We start from the raw sequence: 20,139 nt of genomic DNA on the forward strand, positions 1-20,139 counted from the left end.
TACTCCCCCTCTCTTTTGCGGTTCTAGGTCAGCCAGAGTTCCGCATGGCATGTCCGAGCGAATCAGCCCAATATCAGTACCGCTGCCACGAGGGGATGCGCTGGTTCGCGAAGCTTTGGCAGGTAAGCCACTACTACTAGCCGCATCAAGAGGCTAGCCGGACCTCAAATTGAGAAACGGCGTGGAGGGTCAGAGCTCCCTCAACCAGATCACAGTGACAAGAGTCTGATGAGCTGCTGCTCTCAGCTGTTGAAAGACGGGCTCGGGAGTCTGTGACTGCATCTAGGTGCATTGGGCAGACAAGGGCTGCTGAGACCACCCTTACCCCGGCTTTCGTGGAAGGCGTACGGTGTTATGTAGACGACTGACTCGAGCGTAGGGTGGCATTGCATTCCGGTGTGGTGTTTACTAGCAAACGGCCTGGGAGGAAGCCATAAAGTACTGCCACGTTGTGAAAAGCGGTGTACTTCGAGACCTTGGTAGCTTTCCTTGATCAAAGTTGGGTACCATGTCATCTCTGGCAGAAACCTCCTCCTGGATACGTGGGAGAGCCCTGTTGGGATGGGCATCGATGACGAGGAGTAATTTCTAGTAGAGAGCCTCTTCTTATGAGACGCGCCCCCCGCTTCAGGTATCAAGAGCAGCTATTCGCCTTGCCGCTTACCCAGAACCGAAATACGTAATGCCATGGTCGATGGCGGCCATGCCTTTCGATGTGCGGCGACGAATATTGGGCAGGAGGCGAATGATCTCGACAAGTAAGCGATGGGGAGAAGGACAATGACATGGCTTTAGCTAGTTCTCGATGTTGCTGCGGGCGCCAAGAAGGGCTGCTGCAGCCTGTACATCTCCATTGGTTTCTTCGCGAGTTGTTTGCAGCAGCAGGGTTGACGGCATCCTTCGTTCTCTACGAAGTTTTCTGGGATGATAGAAAGGCCGAATGGAGAATGTATTTCTGATTGCGATGAGTTGACCGGAACAGCCTTGCTGAATTTGGAACGTGGTTCAGGAATCGCACTGAATGATCACTAGTCGAAGGGGAAATGACCAGGAAGCTTGAGTGGTCAGTAGTCCTCAATCTAGGCCATGCTCACTTTCGTTGGAGTGCAAAGGTTAAGCCGTAGCTCTTCCTTTTGCTTTGTGCTCAATGTCCTGTTCCCTCCCATTCTTTGTTGGTTTCTGTTTCTGTTCGCAGTGAGGAAAACCAACCGTCGCCAACTTGAGACATTTAAAGGTGCCTGTTCCCAGCCACCAACCATTAGTTTTTCGATGTAAGCAGCATTTACTTTGGCGCCTGCGCGTTTAGATGAGGTGATTGCGAGTGTAGTAGATCTAGGTCTCATGGTGAATGTGAATGAACTCCGGCAGCCCGGATATGACTCCGGCAGCGGACGGCGCAATGTGGGGCCGGTGCGGTGCAGTTCTTGGTGCTAAAGTAAGTCCCGCATGAAGCGGGAACTCGGACTCGAGTTATTAATGCGGGGGAATCGGGGAAAGGGGCAAGAGAGCCATGCAGCATACTTCCCGAGTGCAATTAGAGTTGTGGAGGAGAATCTCGATTGGAGCTCCTCCAATATGGTTGAGAATCCGTCGGCGAGTCAAGGCGGTCGTCTTGAGGGGACATTGGAGGTATCTTTGGAGTCATGAGTAACTTTGGCCCTGTCAATAGAGCTGTGCGAAGCTCAGACCATCGGCCGACCTTATTATCGACCTTGAGTGTCACGGACGTTTCCAAAGCTTAAGTGGCGAGCAGGCAAGGGCTCATAGTTTCGCATGTACTGCTAATGTAGTTGTTGGAGACGCGAATTTTGGCATTGTGGGCGTCGAGATCATCTCGAGGCTGCGTGTTGAAGTCCAGGATGCAGTTGTCAGGCAACCAAATTCGGGATTGGATGGTGCCATGGGCGTAGCTGACATGAACGTTGAGTGTCTGTCTCCTCAGGAAGACTGATTACCATCAGCCTGAGGCCCCTCAGCATTGGGGAATATTGTTAGCGCATGCAGAAATCGGCAGCGCGGGTAAGTAGAAGGCCATTGTGAATGGGAAACAAGTGGGAAACGAAACTTCGTCTTGACGGAGCCTCTCAAAGCCTCACCCCGGTCGGCGGGAAGAGGGATGGGGTTCTTGGAGAAAGTGGGCTGATATATCCCTGCGTACTCGGTACGGGTACCATGGGGACGGTTAGCTTCCGGTATTTCCTTCAACCGGCCAAAGCTCATGATGCATTGCGAATTGTTGCGGCAAGCTGTATAAGGATTGACTCTCGGGTTCGGCAAATCTAGTGCTGCATACGACGGATACTAGGAATTATGACTGGGTGCCAACGGTGTCTGATGGAGGGAAACGGCCGGCGCTCGAGAGGGTGCTGGAGAATGAGCGTGGCTTTCCCCGGTCGCACATGCAGGAAAGTCGGATCTGTGGTGAAGGCCGGAGAACTTGAAGACCTGGATTTGCCGTCAGTACCAACAGGCCGACCAAGCACAGAACTTATTATTGGCGGTGACAGGGAAAGGGGAAACAATAACCCCTGGGTGCCTAGGAGAGGGCAGATAGCACGTATTACAAACGAATGAGATGCATTTCCGAATGTAGCTTTGCCTTGATCGAGGCTGCTTCAAAGGCTTGTATCCGGGGACGGTTTCGTTCGCTCACCGCCAGGCGCCAACGTTGTACATTAACAGTGTGGCACGTCGACGTGCCACATGGTAGAGGCTGGAGGATGGCAGTTGGTCAAGGGACCGACAATGACGAAGAAGCCAGGAGTGGTGTTATCAGCATGGTTCCGTCTGTGGTAGTCAAGTTTGTGACATTGTCCAAGTCAGTTGGCCCACCACTGGGCGGCTAAGGTCCATCTATCGCCTGTCTATCGAGGAGGCTTTGCAAGGTGCGAGGGGTTGCTGGCGGCGTTTGCGGTTTGTAAAGTCCATTGTCAAAAGTGAGTTGGAGATTGTGGTTTGACTGGGGGAAAGGTTCTTGAGGTGGAGTTGTCCTCGTTGAGGTCCAAGCGGATCAACGTAGAAGCATGAGACGCAAATCTACCTCCGGTCAGAAGGTTTTTTGCGGCAGGTTCACAACGATAGGCAACGCAGGTCAGGCGCACTGAATACCTTATGTTGTATGTACCTACTCCGTACCCAGAACGGGATTTGGGAAAGGGAAGGCGGCGCAAGGGCGTTCTTTCCTTCTCCGGGTTCTTCACTGGGGATCCAATGGCTGAGATGCCTACGTAGTAAGGTACCTTACAAGTACCTTAGTTGGTGCAGGTGCCCGGGGTGGGACGGGGCTCGGTACGTATCTGTCCGTGGCGGCGGCACCGGCGGGGCCTTCTAAAGTTGTAAGGCAAGAGAAGGAGGGATTGGATGCAAGGTGCCTGCCAACTTTGGCGGCTGCTGTTGCTGCTACATCTTGCCCAAGCGTGCCAAGGCAGATTTGTACTGAGGAATAGCTTATATGTTTGCTGCCGTACCTTACCTTACGTATACTTCTTCTTATATGAAGATGCAGCCAGTAAGGCACTTATTGAATCCTCCCAGATACCTACTGACGCGAAGCAGTAAAGACACGTGAAATGAGATAAGTACGGAGTTCAGCATCATTAGTGCAGAGTGCGGACGGGAGTCGAGCCATGCAGGAAATGGGGAATCAGGTCATGTCGGATGTGGCGCCAACAGTCGGAAGCCCAATCCCATGTCACCATGTCCCTCCATTGTCCCGTTTGTTCCAATCTTTCCCAAACCAGTGGTTCTCGCCTGCATCTTGATTCTTATGATGTTTATGCTCGCTCTCTAATGCCCATCTGGATGTCTCTGTCATCTCTTACCAGCCATCTTGTGTTGCCTCGAAAATTGACTGCAGTCTGTCCGCAGTATGTAGTCTCTGAAAGCCCGGGTCCCCATCCCTACCGTCTCCTGTACTTTCCATGAGTATTAGTGTCCATCTCTCCACACGGGCAGCGAACAAGAAGGTAACACCGCTCTCACCTTGGGAGGCCCACTGTCCACCGCCCCTGCCCGCCCTGCGCTACCCGATTCCCACCTGGGCAGTCTCCAGTCGGGGCTCCTTTTCTTCCTCTCACACTCCCTTCGAAAGAGTCCCGTCCTGTTATCGCTCTCGTCACACATCAGCCGACAAATCACCAACAAATCATACTGCGGTCCCGCTCTCACCCAACTCTTCTCTGCATTCGACAAAGTACCAGACCAGCAGAGTAAGAGGCCGCGGCAGGCAATCAATACACAGCTTCCTCCCTTTGCCTGAATTTACCTGCGCCGCTGTTGTCTACGGAGAGGTATCTCTCTCTAGCATTCCACCGATTCACCGCACACCTACCCGGCTTGAATCGCACTCACCGTTCGGCCCTTGTCTCGAAAACGTTAGCATCGGCACGTTGATTGTCGACACCTTGGAGAGCCCCTCCGCCCGAGTCCTCCTTACGGTCTGGTCTCCATCCGTACCGTCACTACTACAGTCCCTACCCGCCCATCTCACCACCACAGCGTCGCAGCACGACCAGTTACTGCCTCTCCCCGCTCCGTTTCTAGCCTGCCGTGGACGGATAGCCCCCTTGTCATTCTCAAGGGTCCCCAAGATCTGCGCTTTCGCCCCTGCCATCAACCGCCCTTTCACACTCAATCGTCTTTCCGGCATACGCAGCGACGCTCAGCTCGGCTCCCCATCCCCTCCTCGACAATCAATCGACACTCACCAAACCTTGCATCATCCTCCTATCCCGTCAAGTCACGTTCGCGGTCCAGGCCGCATCCCAATTCGCCGTTTCGCCCTCACACCCAAAAAAGAAACGACGTACACCACCCTTTCGCGCCCTCTACCAATACCTACTGCACATCCCACCGCACCTATTCCTGCTTCTCGCCCTTGGGCCTTCCTTGCCCTCCACCACTGGCAAACCTTGGCTCTCCTCTCGTCCTATCATTGCCGCTGTCCACTTCGCCTACTCGCCAGAGCTTGTGGTTGCCCTGCCTCGTGGGTTCATCCTTTCTCCGGCCTCACTTGATCCGTTCGATGTCAAGTCAGTACCTGCAACTTCCGTTTCAAACCATCTGCGCATTAATTGCCAATTAGTCGTACCACCTTCGTCTGCTTGACCGGCCGGCGAGGTCCGGAGAGCTGTCAACCACACCGAGCCTCGAACCACGATGCCTCTGCTCGCGCTGCCCTGACTTGACGATTTCCTCTTTTCCGACCCCTCTGCCCGCCATGGGTTCGCTCGCTGGCCAGACGAGCTCATCTCCGGACATGGCCCGTCCGCCGCCTCTCATGACTACCCCAGACGATGGCGAGGTAGAATATCGCGCCCAGGTGTTGCGGCTGTCGTCGCAACGATCAGAAGCAGATGTTGAGGAGGAATTGGTCGCAAAGGCAGCCGCCTTAGGTATTCCAACGTCCCGGTTCACACACGATAAGCGCAATACCTCGAGCGCGGAATCGCAGACCTCGACCATCGCGACGCAACATGTCCGAACGTTCTCAAATGCCTCGCGAGATTCAGCAAGCACAACCTTGACATCTCATCCGTCTTTACATGCTGTCCCGCTTGCCGCCGACGTTCCTCCGCATTCCCTCGCAAGAAAACGCTCCAAGAGCCTCAGTTTCTCTCAGTACGACAAGTATCTATCGCAAATAGATCCCAATATCCACCAACCAAAAATCCAAAAGGCCTCCCCAGCCATACCACACGATACAACCGCACACAGCCTCTTCAGCGTGACTTCAAGAAAAAGCTACTTTAGCATCAAAGAGAGCATTAGGAAAATACGATGGAAGCGCAAGTCTGGCTTGCTCGAATCCACAGTGTATGTAATCCCCCCACCTCTTACTTTCGTATCCGCGCTGACCAACCTCAAGTTCTTGCATATGCTGTCGCAATGATTTCAACAAGTCGAATGCCTTGCACAGCTTACCGTGTGGCCACACATACTGTGCCGAATGCCTCAGTATCATGATCCAGCAAGCTACGACGGACGAGTCCAAAATGCCGCCTCGATGCTGCACACAGCCAATCCCGGGATCCATCATTCAGAGAATCCTCAACCGAGAGGAGCAACATGCCTTTTTGAAGGCGGTTTTGCAATTCAGCACACCTTGGGAAGCTAGGATCTTTTGCCCAAATACGGCCTGTGGTGAATTTATCCCTCCTCGCAACCGGATCGACCCGAAGCACCCTTTTGATGTGGTGTGCCGTAAATGTCGGACACGGGTATGCGTCATGTGCAAACGTAATGCCCATCCCGTAGGCAAAGATTGCCCTTCTGACTGGGAACTGGAGGCCGTTCTCAAGATGGGCGAGAAATCCGGCTGGCGACGTTGTTATAAGTGTCGAACATTAGTCGAGTTAAGCCAGGGGTGCACCCACATGACCTGCAGATGCAAAGCTCAGTTTTGCTACATCTGTGGCGCCATCTGGGATCCATCCGTGGGTTGCCCCAACTTTTGCAACGGAGACGAAGAGTTGGAGCGCAGGAGAATGGAGGAAGAGGCCAGAGAAGCTGAATTGGAGGCGGAAAAGGTTGCTCAAGAAGCAGCGGCAGCCGCCGAAGCCGCTGAAAAGGTTGAAGCAGAGAAGCGGACCCGTGAGAACGCGCAGTTCGCTGCGTTGCAAGACGAGATGAACCAAGAGCTGGATCGATTCCGGGCGTACTTGAGGAAGAAGAAATGGGTCATGTGGACGCGACACGCTGAGAAGAAGCAGGCCTTGACGGACCGATACTCGGACCAGATCGATAAGATGAAAGAGCGTCACGCGAAGACGGCTGCTCACTTGGAGGAACGTCAAATTGAGGCTGAGATGGATCTTCGGTCAACGCTTGACCAGAGCGAAAAGAGTGTCAAGATTCGTCTCAAGCACATGGAGGCGTACTGCGATGGGCTTGGCCGGACGCAGAATGCTGATCTGCCACCACGAGTAGTTACAGAGAGGGACCTACGCCTGCTGGGACAACAGTACAACGTGCGAGATGGCATGGAGCGTTTGCATCAGGCAAAAATCAACGTTTTGCGAGACCGGCAGGCCAAGCGCATGGAGGAGCTTTTGGAACGACAGGAGCAAGAACTCGAGAAACTGACCGACAAGAAGGAGCAGGATATAGAGAATCTGGCAACGGATTTTGCGCAAGAAGAAGATACCCTGGTCAAGATTTTTAATGACCGCAAGCAGAGACTGCAACGACGTTGGCTGATTGCAATCGAAATACTCCGAAAGGAACTGGAGGAACAGACTGGCGAGCAGTATGCATCGCTCGACCTGCCCACATGGCCTGACGATACCGAGACTCAGGATGAGATCCTAGCATCATCACTTCCCGAGTCTCTCCCAAGCAGGGACTAATTTAGTTTCGCCGCCGCCTCGCATCAACGTTTGCTTTCGATTCGTAGCATCACCTGCAACCGAATGTTCTTCGGCTTCGTACGTCGCGCACAGATACCTAGGATTTTGATGTTTATAAGGAGTTTGGAGGTTTGGGTACATATCGGGCATGGATACCACTCATTGGTTTAGCACCTGCACTAGCAGCATTGGTTGCGAATGTTTCCTTGAGTCACCAGGTGGAAAGGGGCTTGACATTTCTCAACACCCTATTTTGCGATGACGGGTGGACGGATGGCAGCATTTCATGACACAGACGGGCGGATCAGGTAGTGCCGGTTGGCGAGCGCGATGAAAGGGGAACCGGACACGAATGGACGATTTATTTCAGATTCTTTCATTGCCGGCGGACGTCTGGTGTTAAGTGACTTACCGACAACACGACGAGTCTTGAATGAAGAATCCGAACAAGGCAAACACGTAACTAAGTAGGCCTTTGGGATTCGAAAGATTGGCCCGAGGCTCATCCCATGAACGGCAGCTTGTGAAAGCGGGCCGAGAGTGGCGGTGGAACATGGCGGCCCACGCTTCGCCTGTACACTAGTAAATATTCATCCGTGTCGAAGCATGTTTGGAAGATGTATGGGTGCGTAGGAAACTTGGCGTCACATCAGAGGGTATGACTCTCATCGAAATCGGATGTCAAGTTCACGACAGTGTCGGCGTGTTTGCCATGGATCGTACGGAGTAGTTGATGGGCCTATGGTAAAGTATGGGGTAAATTGTGGGATCGTACGTAAGTTCTACGCCGGCTCGTCGAAATTAACCTCTAGGTGTTGTATTTTTTCTTTTCAAATTCTCCGAGCGCTGCGATGCCGTTGGTCTACTGTAGGTTGCCGCCCACTACCGGGGTGGGCTGCGTTGAGGCTCAAGGCGGAGAGACAAGGGTTGACCTTGCATAGACTAATGTGATGGTGTTTCAGCTCGAACCAATTCGAGGCCAACCCACCCCTCCATCGCAACAACTCAAAACTCTTCGCCGTATCTGAGAGTTTTACAACAGTGGGATCGTGGCGGTTCAGGAGTGACACAAGGGTCGACGGTGCCGTCACTTTGCAACCATCCCAACTATACGTTGCTCGCAAGGCCCGACCTCTTCCAGTGATGAGTTGACGAGAGCTTTCCCGAGGGATGGCATGGCAGTCTTTCTTTCTCTCATTCTGTCTCTCTCTGTCTTCTCTAGTTGTCGTGCTTACCAAAGTTCATGTCGGTTGCCATCATGATCTCACTTTCTCGTTGGTCCGTTCCGAAAGAGACTTTGTCCGTTGCTGTCTTTTTCGGCAGTAGAGGCGGACCAAACACGATTATTTCATAAAGCTTGTTCGTTTTGGCTCAGCGCGGGGCAGATCGACTGAAGGCTCCATTAGGTTGTCTTGTTTGTGTGGGCCAGTGGAGGGCTATACTACGTAGAGTTGTTGAGTCTTGCTAACTAAGACCCAGGTTGACGTATTGCCCGAATAGGCTCTTGACCAACAGATGCGAGGCCAGGATTAGGTCGATCCGATGCCGCCCATCCCTCCCAAATCAAATCACCCCCCAAACATCCGCATGAGTTGACCAATTTGGAAATGCTTCGAGTCTATCCCTTCTTACCCCCCCGTACATTGCTCCGTGCGCTCAAACAGTTGCGCAGTTGCACACATCGGCCTTCGTCTCAGATTAGACTGCTCGTCTAACCGCGGCCGGCCTATGACAGAGCGCTCGCCCCTCGTGCCAACCTGTCACCGCACGGCGACATGCAGCAGTATATTTCCAAACCCTCGCCGCCGTCCATCCTTCCCGGAGACTCTTGCTTCCTTTCCTGGCCAGACGACTAAATTCCGCGGGGAGGAATACGAAAGCGACTCCGTGATCAACAAAGATTTTAGAGATTGGAAATTGGCCGATATACATCACGATACATTGTACAAGAACGGCGACGACGATAATATCCGACATCTAGATAAGTTCCTTGGACAGGACTTTCAAGATGGCGTCAAAGAGCGGCTGGACCGAATCTACGGATAACCTCGCCACGGTGCAGAGGGTCGAGAGCCCCAATGCCCTGGTCGTGGGATCGACGCAGTTATTCGAGGGAGGAGTTATTCGATTTGTGCCCATGCCCACACCGGATCCCAAGGGTTAGTCTGCGACTATGGTGACTTAGAATTTGGAGAGGGATGATCGGCTTGATGGCGCATAATGGTTGCTGACACGGCTTGACAGATCCCCTGAACTTGCCCAACTGGAGGAAATGGACATCCATTGGCGCGCTCTGCTTCTGTAAGTGAGATATTGGGAGACAACATCTGTTTGGATACTGATCAATCCGCAGTCGGCTCACTCGCCCTCGCGGCTGAGTTCATTGTTGGTGCCCTGGTACCAGTGTTTGTGCTGGAGTATTCTGGCATCGACCCCCACATCCTCAGCCAGATCGATATCACGGCCCTGAACAAGCCCGGCGAAGTCAACCTCGACCCCGTCAAGCTTCTTTCTGGCCTTGGCGGACCGCCACTGTACCAGGTCGCCCTGCTGGCCTCCGTCCCCTTGCTCGTCAACGGACTCAGTTCCTACCTCCTTGTTCCGCTCTCGGTTGCCATTGGCCGTCGCCCCGTGCTTCTGCTCTCTGGTTTCCTGGCATGGACTGGAGGTCTCTGGGCTGGCTTCTCACAGGGTCTCGGAAGCCATTTGGCTGCTCGTTGCTTCCAGGGATTCGGTGCAGGTGCCGTTGAGGCTCTGATTCCCCTCATCATCCAGGACATGATGTTCATCCACCAGCGCAACAAGGCCATCTCTTCCGTCGGTGCCTCTCAAGGTCTCCTGATTGTGAGCTTGGGTATCATGAGGTGAGACTTTGAAACACTTGTCGAATACACTAGTGGCTCTCTACGGTGACTGACCATTTGAAACAGTCCCATTATTGTTTCCCGCCTCTCTTGGCGCTTCATCTACTGGATCACCTCCGGTGTTGGTGTGATTGCCTGGATTGGTCTCATCCTGCTCGTGCCCGAGACCCGCTGGATCCGCAGCGACGATGAGCTTGGTGAGTATCATCATATAAACATTGATGTATATGGCTAATGAAATGGAACAGCCGGTAAGGAGGTATACCCCCTGCGCCCCGGTGAAACCCGTCCTCGCATCGACGAATCGACCTTCCGCCCTCGCTCTAACTGGGATGAGTTCGGCATCTTCAACTACGGCTACGAGTGGAAGGAGGCCAAGCAATCCGTCATTGACATGTTCAAGACGACTCTCTTCCCCAACATCATCTGGGTCATCATCATCAACTCCATCCTTGTTTCCATGCAGGGTGCCGCCGGCCAGGTCGGTTCGTCACTCCTGATTGCCGCCGGCTGGAAGTTCGAGACGCTTGGTTTCGCCGTCATCCCCATCGTCATCGCCAGTCCGTTCGTCTGGTTCTTTGGCGGTTACGTGGCCGATAAGATTTCCAACTATATCGCGAAGCGCAATGGAGGTCGCCGTGAGCCCGAGGCCCATCTTCTCAGCTTGATATTCCCTCTTCTCGCTTCCATCGTTGGCCCGATCTTGTTCGGGTACGCCGGTGAGAACATTCGAACACTGCCTTCGATCGTTGTGCTTGTCTCCATCTTCTTGATCGGCTTCGGCTTGTTGACCGCCAACACCATTTTCGCCGTGTACTTGGTTGAGAGTTATCCCCGTTTCGCAGGGTAAGTTTTTGTCCCATCACCAAACTCAAATCTCGCAGCTAACATGTGTGGTCAGACCCGTCCTGGTCAACGTCTCCTCATCCCGTCTCATCATCGGTTTCATCATGTCTTTCAACGTCACCACCTGGATCGAGCAGCTCGGCTTCTTGAAGAACTTTGGCATTTACAGCGCAGCGCTCGCGGGTGTCTCGATGCTGCTGCCCGTCATGTACAAGTACGGCAAGCCGATGCGTGCCTGGACCGCCGGCCGCCTCGAGCCCCAGGTCGCCCCGGCCAAGACGCTCGAGGACGACGACCAGTACTGGAACAACGAGCGCCCGCAGTGGCAGGACGAGAAGATGGGTACTCCCATTGGCATTGCTCGGCCGATGTAAAGGCATACACATTGCCATTTCTCGAGGGGACTACAAACCATTTTCGAAGTGCGTGTAGTAGCCCCTGCGTGACAGACGCAAGCGTACGACAGATTGCAGAGAAAGAAAAAAAAACGACAGAATGTTCAACACGGAGAGACAGAGGAGTATTTCAGCGTTTGCTGTAGAGGATGAAGCGGAGCAGAGAAGAACTTGCAATTCCACCCTTTGGAAAGCTGTCACAAAGTGGGAAGGGCGCATGCACCACGAGTGGCCGAAGCGTCATGTCCGAATTCTTTTCCACCAGCGCCAGCAGACCCGTACTTCGATTCGGGTCTGTTGTGTTCATTTTCACTCTCGGAGAAGAAGTAAAGAGGCGGTGGTGGGTTGGGCGGGAACGTGTTTTCGGAGCCTGCTAGACTGGTGGTGTTTTTGTTGGCGTTTTCGCTCTGCTGTCCCCTTTTCACTTACCTCATCTCTTTAATCCCGTCTTTTGTAGCTGCATTGTGGCAGCGGTAAGATTTGGGGAGAAGCAAAGTCTTTCGACACTTGGATGTTGTTGAGAGATATTCTCGAGGGAGAGGCGGTGAACTTGTTCATTTTACTCCATGGTACTCCGTTGAGAAGGGAGGAAGAGTATGTGTTCTCTAAGATACTGTAGGCATAAGTTTCTCTCGGCACGACGGAGGATGGGGTAGATTGGATAGCGGAATGAATATCAACCCTCTTTTTGTCCTGAACTTTCGATGCTCTCGGTGATGTTTTGCGATTGTGACCGCAAGGAGAACGCCGATACGATGTACTGCTACCATCTTGAGAGGATGAGATATGAGGATGTACACATTACCTGGACTATCAAATCACGGTAGACACTTCAAAATCAGTGAGACTCACGAACACGAAGATATGATTATTGCTCAATTGCCTCATGAAAAGACCAAAGTGACGATTGGAGAGTACCTAACCCAACAAACATCAATTCATCCATGGGGAAGCTCGTAATCAGAACTGCATACGGCATCCCCAGATTCAAATCCACCACGCACAAGAACCCCCAGATTCCCAAACTCCCATCGGATCCCCTCCCCGTTCATGAGAAGAACTACCCCAGTCTGGGGAGCATGACTGACCAAACACGGGGGTGAAAGACGTGAAAGTTCACGCCCGAACCGGATTGCCCACGTTTCTCCCCCCCCCCCCCCCCCCCCCCCCCCCCCCCCTCCCCCCCCCCCCCCCCCTCATGAAAAAAACTCCCCCCGCGGGGGGGACATACCCCCAAAACCGGGGGGGAAAACGCGTAAAGTCCCCCCCCCACCCCGGTTTCCCCCCTTTTCCCCCCCCCCCCCCCCCCGTCTCTTTCCCTCTCTGTTTCCCCGATCTCTTTCCGTTCCCCGAACCGAGCACATGTTCGTCCACGGCCTCGGTACCGACATTTGAACCAAGGGAACTAGAAGAAAGTCTAAGAATAACCCGGTTAGGGATGGATGGCGAAATGAGAGAAGGAGGGATGGACGGAGCAGCGCGATTCGATTAAACCTTACGTCCTTTCATCCCGTTGGAGGTCTTCGAAGAGGGTGGTGGGATAGAAGGGGGGTTAATCCATGGAAGGAACTCTGGGGTGGGTGATGTATGAAGTCTGGGGTTTGGTGAAGAGTGATGTGTGGGAGGGGGGTAGGGTGAGGGTCGGAGAGATCTCACCCGGGGGGATGATGGGGATTGGATGAGTTTTGGTGGTGGGATGGGACTGGGACTGGGAGAAGTATCCAGGATAGGGAGAGACGAGAGAGGTTGCCTCGCACTTTCACACCGGCGTATCAGTATGAGAGGTGGACGGGAGGGCAGTATCTGGTTTGTGCACAGCGTGCGCCTCTCTTGATCGTCGTAGGTAGGCAAGTGTATATATGTGTGTGTACGGGTGGGATGAGTGGGATACGATAGATCGTCAGAGGAAATCAAGAACTCTTGCTTCACATCTCTGCTTTTGTCCCGAAAGTTACCTATTGAGGCATGATCCCTATTAGATATTTTCTCTAGGAGACGGGTATGATGACATCGGGTCTATAACAAGCAAACTTAAAGACAGATTAACTAGCAGCAGCAGCAGCAGCAGTAACGCCGCACTTGATATGCACAGCCTGGCAGCCCCCAAAGCCTCACTACACCCAGCCTCATCCACTTCGCCGGCTTATAGCAACAAGAAGAGAAAACGAACATTCGAAAGTTGCCGTTCTTTCGTCATCTTACAAGGTTGACTCCACCTAGCAAACCGTCGAATCCCGGGGTATCTGTCACTTTCTCCAGATTCAAAGGAGAACACTCAGGACGTGAGGAATAATAGAGAGTTGTTATTGACCGAGGGCGATCAAGCTCACCGATTCGAAGAAAGCACCCGGACCTGAGGAATGTAATATGTCTCCATATTCCTCTGTGGGTCTCTCTGTCACTCTCACTCTCTCTTCGAAATACCCCAAAGGAGAAGCAAAACGAAGCCATCGTCGAGCCATGACCACCCTCCGCCCCCTTCCCCTATCCCTAGTTCACACACACACACACATACCTTCGCCCTCCGAACCTCCCAAACCTAGTATCCCCCCCTTCTTCTCCTCTCCATCAACCCTGGTGCCCCCGATCAAAAGGGAAACCACCCGTCAGACCGGTAACGAGCAGTTTAGAAGGGTGCGGTCCACAGACCCAGACCACCTCGGATGTCCGGGGTGACCGAGCCGCGAAGTCATCCATCTACATACCCCCTTCTCTTCTAGTACTCGTTCTCTCGTTCACACGTTCTTTGCCCCGAAGCTCGTGCGTTGATTGGAGTTTCGAATCTCAGAAGCGCGTGTTTTGGGTATAGTACACACAAAACAGGACACCTAGGAAGACGGAGGCATGACATGGAAATCCTCCGGTAGCAACCTGGAGTCATTTTGCCCACCGACCAAGCCGTTTCCGAGTTGATTTGCCCACGAAAGATACAACCCCCTCCACCCAATCAAGTCTATGCCTTCGGGAGATCCTTTCGATCGACTAGCTTACCTGAACGAAGCAGGCTGACTTTCTAGGTTGTCACGTTACTACTCATAGTTCACTCATAGTTCACTCATAGATTGAGCCCAACAAGTGACGACAGACAAACAGACGCATAGAAAACAGGTGGAAAGCCCCGGTATCACGTCACCGGGAAGCTTGTATAAAAAAGTATATCATTTGATTCCAATATACGGAATGGCCCTATAAAATTCAGATGTAACGCCTGGGCCCATGACCAATTAGCGGGAGAGAGGGAACAACAACAGAATGAGCGTGTCCATATGTGCCAATCTTCTCCATGTAGCAATCCCGATTCAAAGCAACTTCAGCCGAGCTTCCCCACGATTGGCGGGGCATGTTGGGCAGGAGCTTTCCTGAGGACAATTTCAGATATACACCCAGTTCCCCAGCAGATAACGAAAAAGGAGGACAGGCAATCTAGCCCTTTAGTCCTTCCAGCAATGTTCATCATCGAGCAGAAAGAACCATTTCTGTCCGTATGTCACAAAGCAAACTACCAACATATTTTTCAGCACCTCACCATCAACAACACACTTAGAAGATGCTGTTGACAATGTTGGAACCAATGGTAGCACCAGCACCAAAGATAGCAGCGTTACCAAGCTTCTTTCCGAACTTCTTGCCCATCTCAGCCCCCTTGCCGCCGCCCTCCTTACCACCCGTGCTCTGGTCCGCGACAGCTTGAGGCGGCGCGTCGGCGTTATACGGGTTCTGCTGGGGCGGCGGGCCCTGAGGCTGGGCGTACTGCGGCTGAGGAGCCCACTGCGGCTGCTGGGCCGCGTACTGAGGTTGAGCGGGAGCCGGGACGGGAGCGAAGGCCCCCTTGGCCATGTCCTGCTCGACGAGGACGTACGTCTTGGGGAATATGCCCTCCTGGCCGGTGCGGAGGTTCCGGCCCATCCACCAGTCGGCGTTCATGTACTCGTGGATGGCGATGCGGTCGTCCCTTTCAAAGGCCACGTCGCGGGCGTCGGCGCCGGCGTAGCGGTACAGCGCGCGGGCGTGCGCCAGGACGGGCTTCTCGTTTGTGCGGGCGGGAAGGGAGGGGGGACCGGTCTGGTTGTAGGAGGGGGGCGCCGGGGAGGCGGAGGGGTTGACGTTCAGGGCGGCCATGGCGGCGGTCGGGGCCGGCGGGGAGGTTGGGTTGTTGTGCTGGACGGGGGTAGCGGCGGCGGCGGGCGCGGCGCGGGATGCGGCGCCGTGGAGGGGGGTCTCGGCGGGGAGGGTGGCGTGCATGCTGTCGTAGGCATCTTCGGAGATGACGCCCTTTTCGAGGAGGTTCTCGAGTTCCTGGAAGTCAAGGTACGTTAGCATAGAGTGCTTCTGCGGTTCCGTGGGATTGCGGATCGGGCGGGAAGTCGAGAGATCTGGAATCGGAAGCAGCCAGAGTTGACCAGCATCGTCCGCGCCTCTCTCGACAGCCTCGGAAGGGTGTCGGGAATTGACCTACGTTCTTGATGGTGCGCAGCGACCGGTTGGTCTCGATGATGGTTTGCCTGTCCATGGTGCCTGTTGTGAGACTAACCCCCACTTGAATCTAGATGGGCTATCAAAGTGTTGCTCGAGAGGTGTGCAGTGGAAAGTCGAGTGTTGTTGTCGGTCGGTATTAAGGTGAGTAAAGCAAACGGTTTCTCGTGAGTCGAAAAGCAAGAGGGTATCAGATTCAGACGTTGGAAAAATCGAAGGAGGCGAAGTTGTTTCCAGAACAAACAGATGCGGTCGGAGTGAAGTAAAGGTCCGAACAGGAGATCAGTACGGACTAAAGTGGCGCTCTTGGTGGAGGGCCAAGTGGGAGGTACAGACCGTACGCCGTACAAGTATCCGTCGGCAGGCCGTAGCACGGTAGGTACCCAAGGTGAGTGGCAGTGCGGCTTAGGTAACACGCCATGCATTTCGAGACTTGGAGTCCCTCACCTTTTTGGTGGTCCCTGTGGTTCCAAATGACACTCTGGAAAACGAAAAGTGTCTGGCCTGTGAAACGCAAAACAATGCCGTGACCCGAGCTAGCCGTTTCTCTTGGTGTCCTGGTGTCCTCGTCGTCTCCGTTTCCACCGCTCCAGGAGAAACATCCACTGAAAAATACCCACCAGGTGAACGTCGCCCAGACTCCAGCTCAGGGAACTGGGCTTGGCGATCATCAGTCATCCAAGGTACTGCCTATACTCCCGTACAGATTTTGGGTGCTTGGGTTACGATGAAGCCAATCATCCCCTAAAGAGCTTCGGGGAGGCTGTGCCCGCCAAACCTGGCCGTGCCTGGGCAGGACTTGTCCGAGTCGGGAGGGCGCCGTAGGAGCTTCTTGCAGGGGCGGATTCGTCAGCGACAAGCCATTAGCGCGTAGCCAGTCGGGTGTCCAACAATACTCGTATCGCCTAAACTTTTCATATCCAAACGGACATCATCTTTAGAGACAGCCACTCAGATGCATTGACCGATGACTCGTCGTACACGGTGCCGACACGAGGAACGAAACCCCTTATACCAAAGATGGACCTTTCCTTTGAGCGCCACAATACTATTTGTCAGATTTCCATATCTAAATCCTTTAGAAACATAACATCTATAGTATCCAATCTTTTTTCCTAGATCTTTCCCTAGAAATCATTTATGCGCCACCGCCTAGATGAACTTGCTGTCCTTGGCAACATACAGATCGACATACTCATCCACAGGAGTGGCCTCCAACTTCTTGGGGTCCAGGCCAAGGTCGACAAGCTGCTTGACCCTGCCGGCATCGAAGTGGGGCTCCAAGTGCCTCTTGTACTTCTTGAGGATCTCGGGCTTGGCCTCCTCTCTTCTCAGGCGGTGACCGAGAGGTGCCTCGACGACAACCTCCTCGAGCACGGTGCCGTCGTTCAACTCGACAGTCAGGGCGTTGGAGATGGTTCGGAGAGCGGGGTCGTGGTAGTCCTTGGTGAACTGCGGGTCCTCGACGCACTTGAACTTCTGGCGCAGGGACTCGACGAGAGGGGAGGTCGCGGCCTCGCTGCCGTCGACGTAGTCGGTAGCCTCGAGGCGGCCAAAGACGAGCATGGTGGCGGCCATGTACTGGATGCAGTGGTCACGGTCGGCAAAGTTGTCCATGGGCTTGAACTGCTTGTCGATAATGCGGATGCAGGCCTCGTGCGTGCGGCAGGTGACGCCCTTGATGTCGGCCGCCGACTTGCCCATCGCCTTGAGCTGCTGGTGAATCTTGGAAGAGGCCTCGACGGCAGTCTGGGAGTGGAACTCGGCTGTGTCTCGTCAATTGACATGCTCAGAATTATGAGTATTACCATGAATTACTTACCAGGGTAGGAGACCTTGAAGAGAACGTTCTCCATGACGTAGCTGCCGTAAGGGCGCTGGAACTCGAACTTCTTTCCCTTGAAGAGAACATCGTAGAAACCCCAGACGGGGGCAGACAGAACGGTGGGAATGCCCTGCTCGCCCTTCATGACCTTGAGCGCCAGGTTGACGGCGCGCTGGCAGGCGTCACCGGCAGCCCATGACTTGCGGGACATGGTGTTGGGGGAGTGACGGTAGGTGCGCAAGCTCTGGCCGTCGACCCAGGCCTGGGTGACAGCGTCGGCAATCTGCTTCTCGTTGAGGCCGAGCATCTTGGAGACAACAGCAGTGCTGGCGACCTTGACGAGGACAACGTGGTCGAGGCCGACCTTGTTGTAGGAGTTTAGAAGAGCCAAGCAGCCCTGGATCTCGTGAGCCTTGATCATACCCTCGAGAACATCGCGGATGGTGAACTGCTTGCCGCCAGCAATGTTACCGCCGGCCTTGTTGGTACGAGTGATCCAGTCGGCCACGGCCAGGATGGCACCCAGGTTGTCGGAAGGGTGTCCCCATTCGGCGGCGAGCCAGCAGTCGTTGTAGTCGAGCCAACGGATCATGGCACCAATGTTGAAGGCGGCATTGACGGGGTCGAGCTGAAAGTCGGTACCAGGGACCTTGGGGCCATTGGGAACGACGGTGCCAGGGACAATGGGACCCAGGAGCTTGCTGCACTCCTTGAAGCGGAGGCCCTCAAGACCACAGCCGAGAGTGTCGAGGAAAACCCATCGTGCGGTGTCGAACTATTCTCACGAAAGCGGCGGTTAGCGGCGGCGATCTGACTGTGACGCGGGGTAAAACTCGGGCGGGTCGCCCAGGCTATGAAAGAAGGATGGAAAGGAAAAAAGAAAGAAAAAAAGACTTACAGCAAGCTCGGAATCGACGTTGTAGCTTTGGACGTAGTTGGCAATGTCCTTGATCTCAGGATCGTACTCTCTCGCTTCGGCCATGGCTGGTGCGGCGCTCTGTCTCGCAGATGAGGTGGTGAAGTTGTGGGATTGTTGAGGTGCGGAGCGGGCGGCAAAGTTAGTGGAGGCGAGACCGGCGCGGAGAGGAGTGGCCAGGCGGACGCTTCGCGATTGGAGACGCAATGATCGGGAAGCTGTCCTGAGACCTCGGTTGACCGCCGCAGACATGACCGCGAGGAGGTGTGATGGATGTATGCAGGTCAATTGATTGGGAGAAGAGTGGTGAGAAGTGGATGGCCTTTGGGGGGGTATCAATGATATTTGGGTATTGTCACAGTCTCAATGCCTCTTTCTCTCTTCTGCTTGGTCACTCGGATCAGGAAGAAGAAGAGTTTGGAAAAGGAAGAGAAGAATGGCAGAGCAGTATTTTCTACGCCGTAGCAACTGGAGCTTTGTCTCGCTCAAGTGGAAGGGAGGCAGGGTAAGGATGGTAGGGTGCCGCTCGTTGCCGAAGCTTGTGTGGCTGTTTGATCCGAGGTTGTCTGCGCTTACCCCTGGCGAGCCATGATGGCATTCGAGAGCTACAGCCCACAAGGCCTGAATTGCTCCTCTCTAGCCTGGGGCAGCGGGCGGGGGGATGGGGGAGCTTTGACGTGAACCTGGACGAGGTTGGGGCCTTTGGGAGAGGAATATGGAGAACCCCGGCCAGCACCTGTGATTTCCCCGCCGGTGTTCAATACACCAGTTGCCCTGGAATCAGCACAACATGATGATGAATGATCAATTGACCAAAACCACTCGATTGACGAACCGAATGCTTTCAAGAGTTGCACAGCATTCTGAGCAATCAAGACAATCTCAGTGATGCCAAGTGAGATGGCAGAGGGACGCCAATGCCCCATTAAGGTGCACGCAGAGGGGGATGTCGACCGAGCCGTGCAAAACCCGGATGTCTCCTCGGCTAGTGGCGGGTTCTAGATAAGGACGAACTCAATCTTATCGCAAAATCTGGGGCTCCCGCGGATAACGGGGAAAGTCGAGAAATCGCTCTTTACCTTACCTACGCCACATGCTCTGCCCAAGGTATGCATTCTTCATACTAGTCCTTCAATGACCTTGCAGTTTGGCACTGGCAGCTCCGCAGTGATTGTATCATAAGACATCCTGGGTGACTTGTGTAGCCGGAAAGATTGCACTGCTGAGGAAGTGCATTTGAGATTAGATGCGCACTAAGAGCAATTATGCTTCGTCCTAGCCTTGACGAAAAACACAAGATTGTCTCCTTTCAAGAATTGGAAAATGGCGTCAAGAAGTATTGATTAGCACTGGCTTGAGGTAGTCGTGCCCAAAATCAAGCAGTTACCGTTGGAAGAATGAAAATAAAAATCCGGTCATCTTCTTCCGACTTGTGAGTTTACGATGGCCTCACTTAGATCGTACCTATCACAGC

General features: G+C 53.9%; 5 protein-coding genes across 5 annotated transcripts; 2 read left to right on the forward strand and 3 right to left on the reverse strand.

Moving 5' to 3' along the window:
- Positions 1 to 1,738: 1,738 nt before the first annotated feature.
- Positions 1,739 to 2,220, reverse strand: CTAM01_09535 (uncharacterized protein; the record flags this gene model as incomplete). The annotated part of the gene is made up of 2 exons (XM_060525554.1): positions 1,739 to 1,947; positions 2,097 to 2,220. The coding sequence occupies 2 exons, from the start codon at positions 2,218 to 2,220 to the stop codon at positions 1,739 to 1,741; spliced, it is 333 nt and encodes a 110-aa protein (XP_060379800.1).
- Positions 2,221 to 5,218: 2,998 nt separating this feature from the next.
- CTAM01_09536 (IBR domain-containing protein) lies at positions 5,219 to 7,346 on the forward strand (the record flags this gene model as incomplete). The annotated part of the gene is made up of 2 exons (XM_060525555.1): positions 5,219 to 5,814; positions 5,867 to 7,346. 2 exons carry the CDS (start codon positions 5,219 to 5,221, stop codon positions 7,344 to 7,346), a joined length of 2,076 nt encoding a protein of 691 aa, XP_060379801.1.
- A 2,008-nt stretch (positions 7,347 to 9,354) lies between these two features.
- Positions 9,355 to 11,430, forward strand: CTAM01_09537 (major facilitator superfamily transporter; the record flags this gene model as incomplete). Its single annotated transcript, XM_060525556.1, has 6 exons — positions 9,355 to 9,505; positions 9,591 to 9,647; positions 9,700 to 10,210; positions 10,277 to 10,407; positions 10,459 to 11,056; positions 11,112 to 11,430. 6 exons carry the CDS (start codon positions 9,355 to 9,357, stop codon positions 11,428 to 11,430), a joined length of 1,767 nt encoding a protein of 588 aa, XP_060379802.1.
- A 3,561-nt stretch (positions 11,431 to 14,991) lies between these two features.
- On the reverse strand, positions 14,992 to 15,961 carry CTAM01_09538 (SH3 domain-containing protein; the record flags this gene model as incomplete). The annotated part of the gene is made up of 2 exons (XM_060525557.1): positions 14,992 to 15,747; positions 15,908 to 15,961. The coding sequence occupies 2 exons, from the start codon at positions 15,959 to 15,961 to the stop codon at positions 14,992 to 14,994; spliced, it is 810 nt and encodes a 269-aa protein (XP_060379803.1).
- Positions 15,962 to 17,076: 1,115 nt separating this feature from the next.
- Positions 17,077 to 19,016, reverse strand: CTAM01_09539 (2-methylcitrate dehydratase; the record flags this gene model as incomplete). The annotated part of the gene is made up of 3 exons (XM_060525558.1): positions 17,077 to 17,690; positions 17,747 to 18,524; positions 18,648 to 19,016. Coding segments are annotated over 3 exons (1,761 nt in total), but the record flags the coding sequence as incomplete, so codon positions are not given.
- Positions 19,017 to 20,139: the final 1,123 nt, after the last annotated feature.

The sequence above is a fragment of the Colletotrichum tamarilloi genome (assembly GCF_030869305.1).
Source record: "Colletotrichum tamarilloi strain Tom-12 chromosome Unknown Scaffold_38.1, whole genome shotgun sequence".
In the NCBI taxonomy this organism is placed as follows: Eukaryota; Fungi; Ascomycota; class Sordariomycetes; order Glomerellales; family Glomerellaceae; genus Colletotrichum; species Colletotrichum tamarilloi.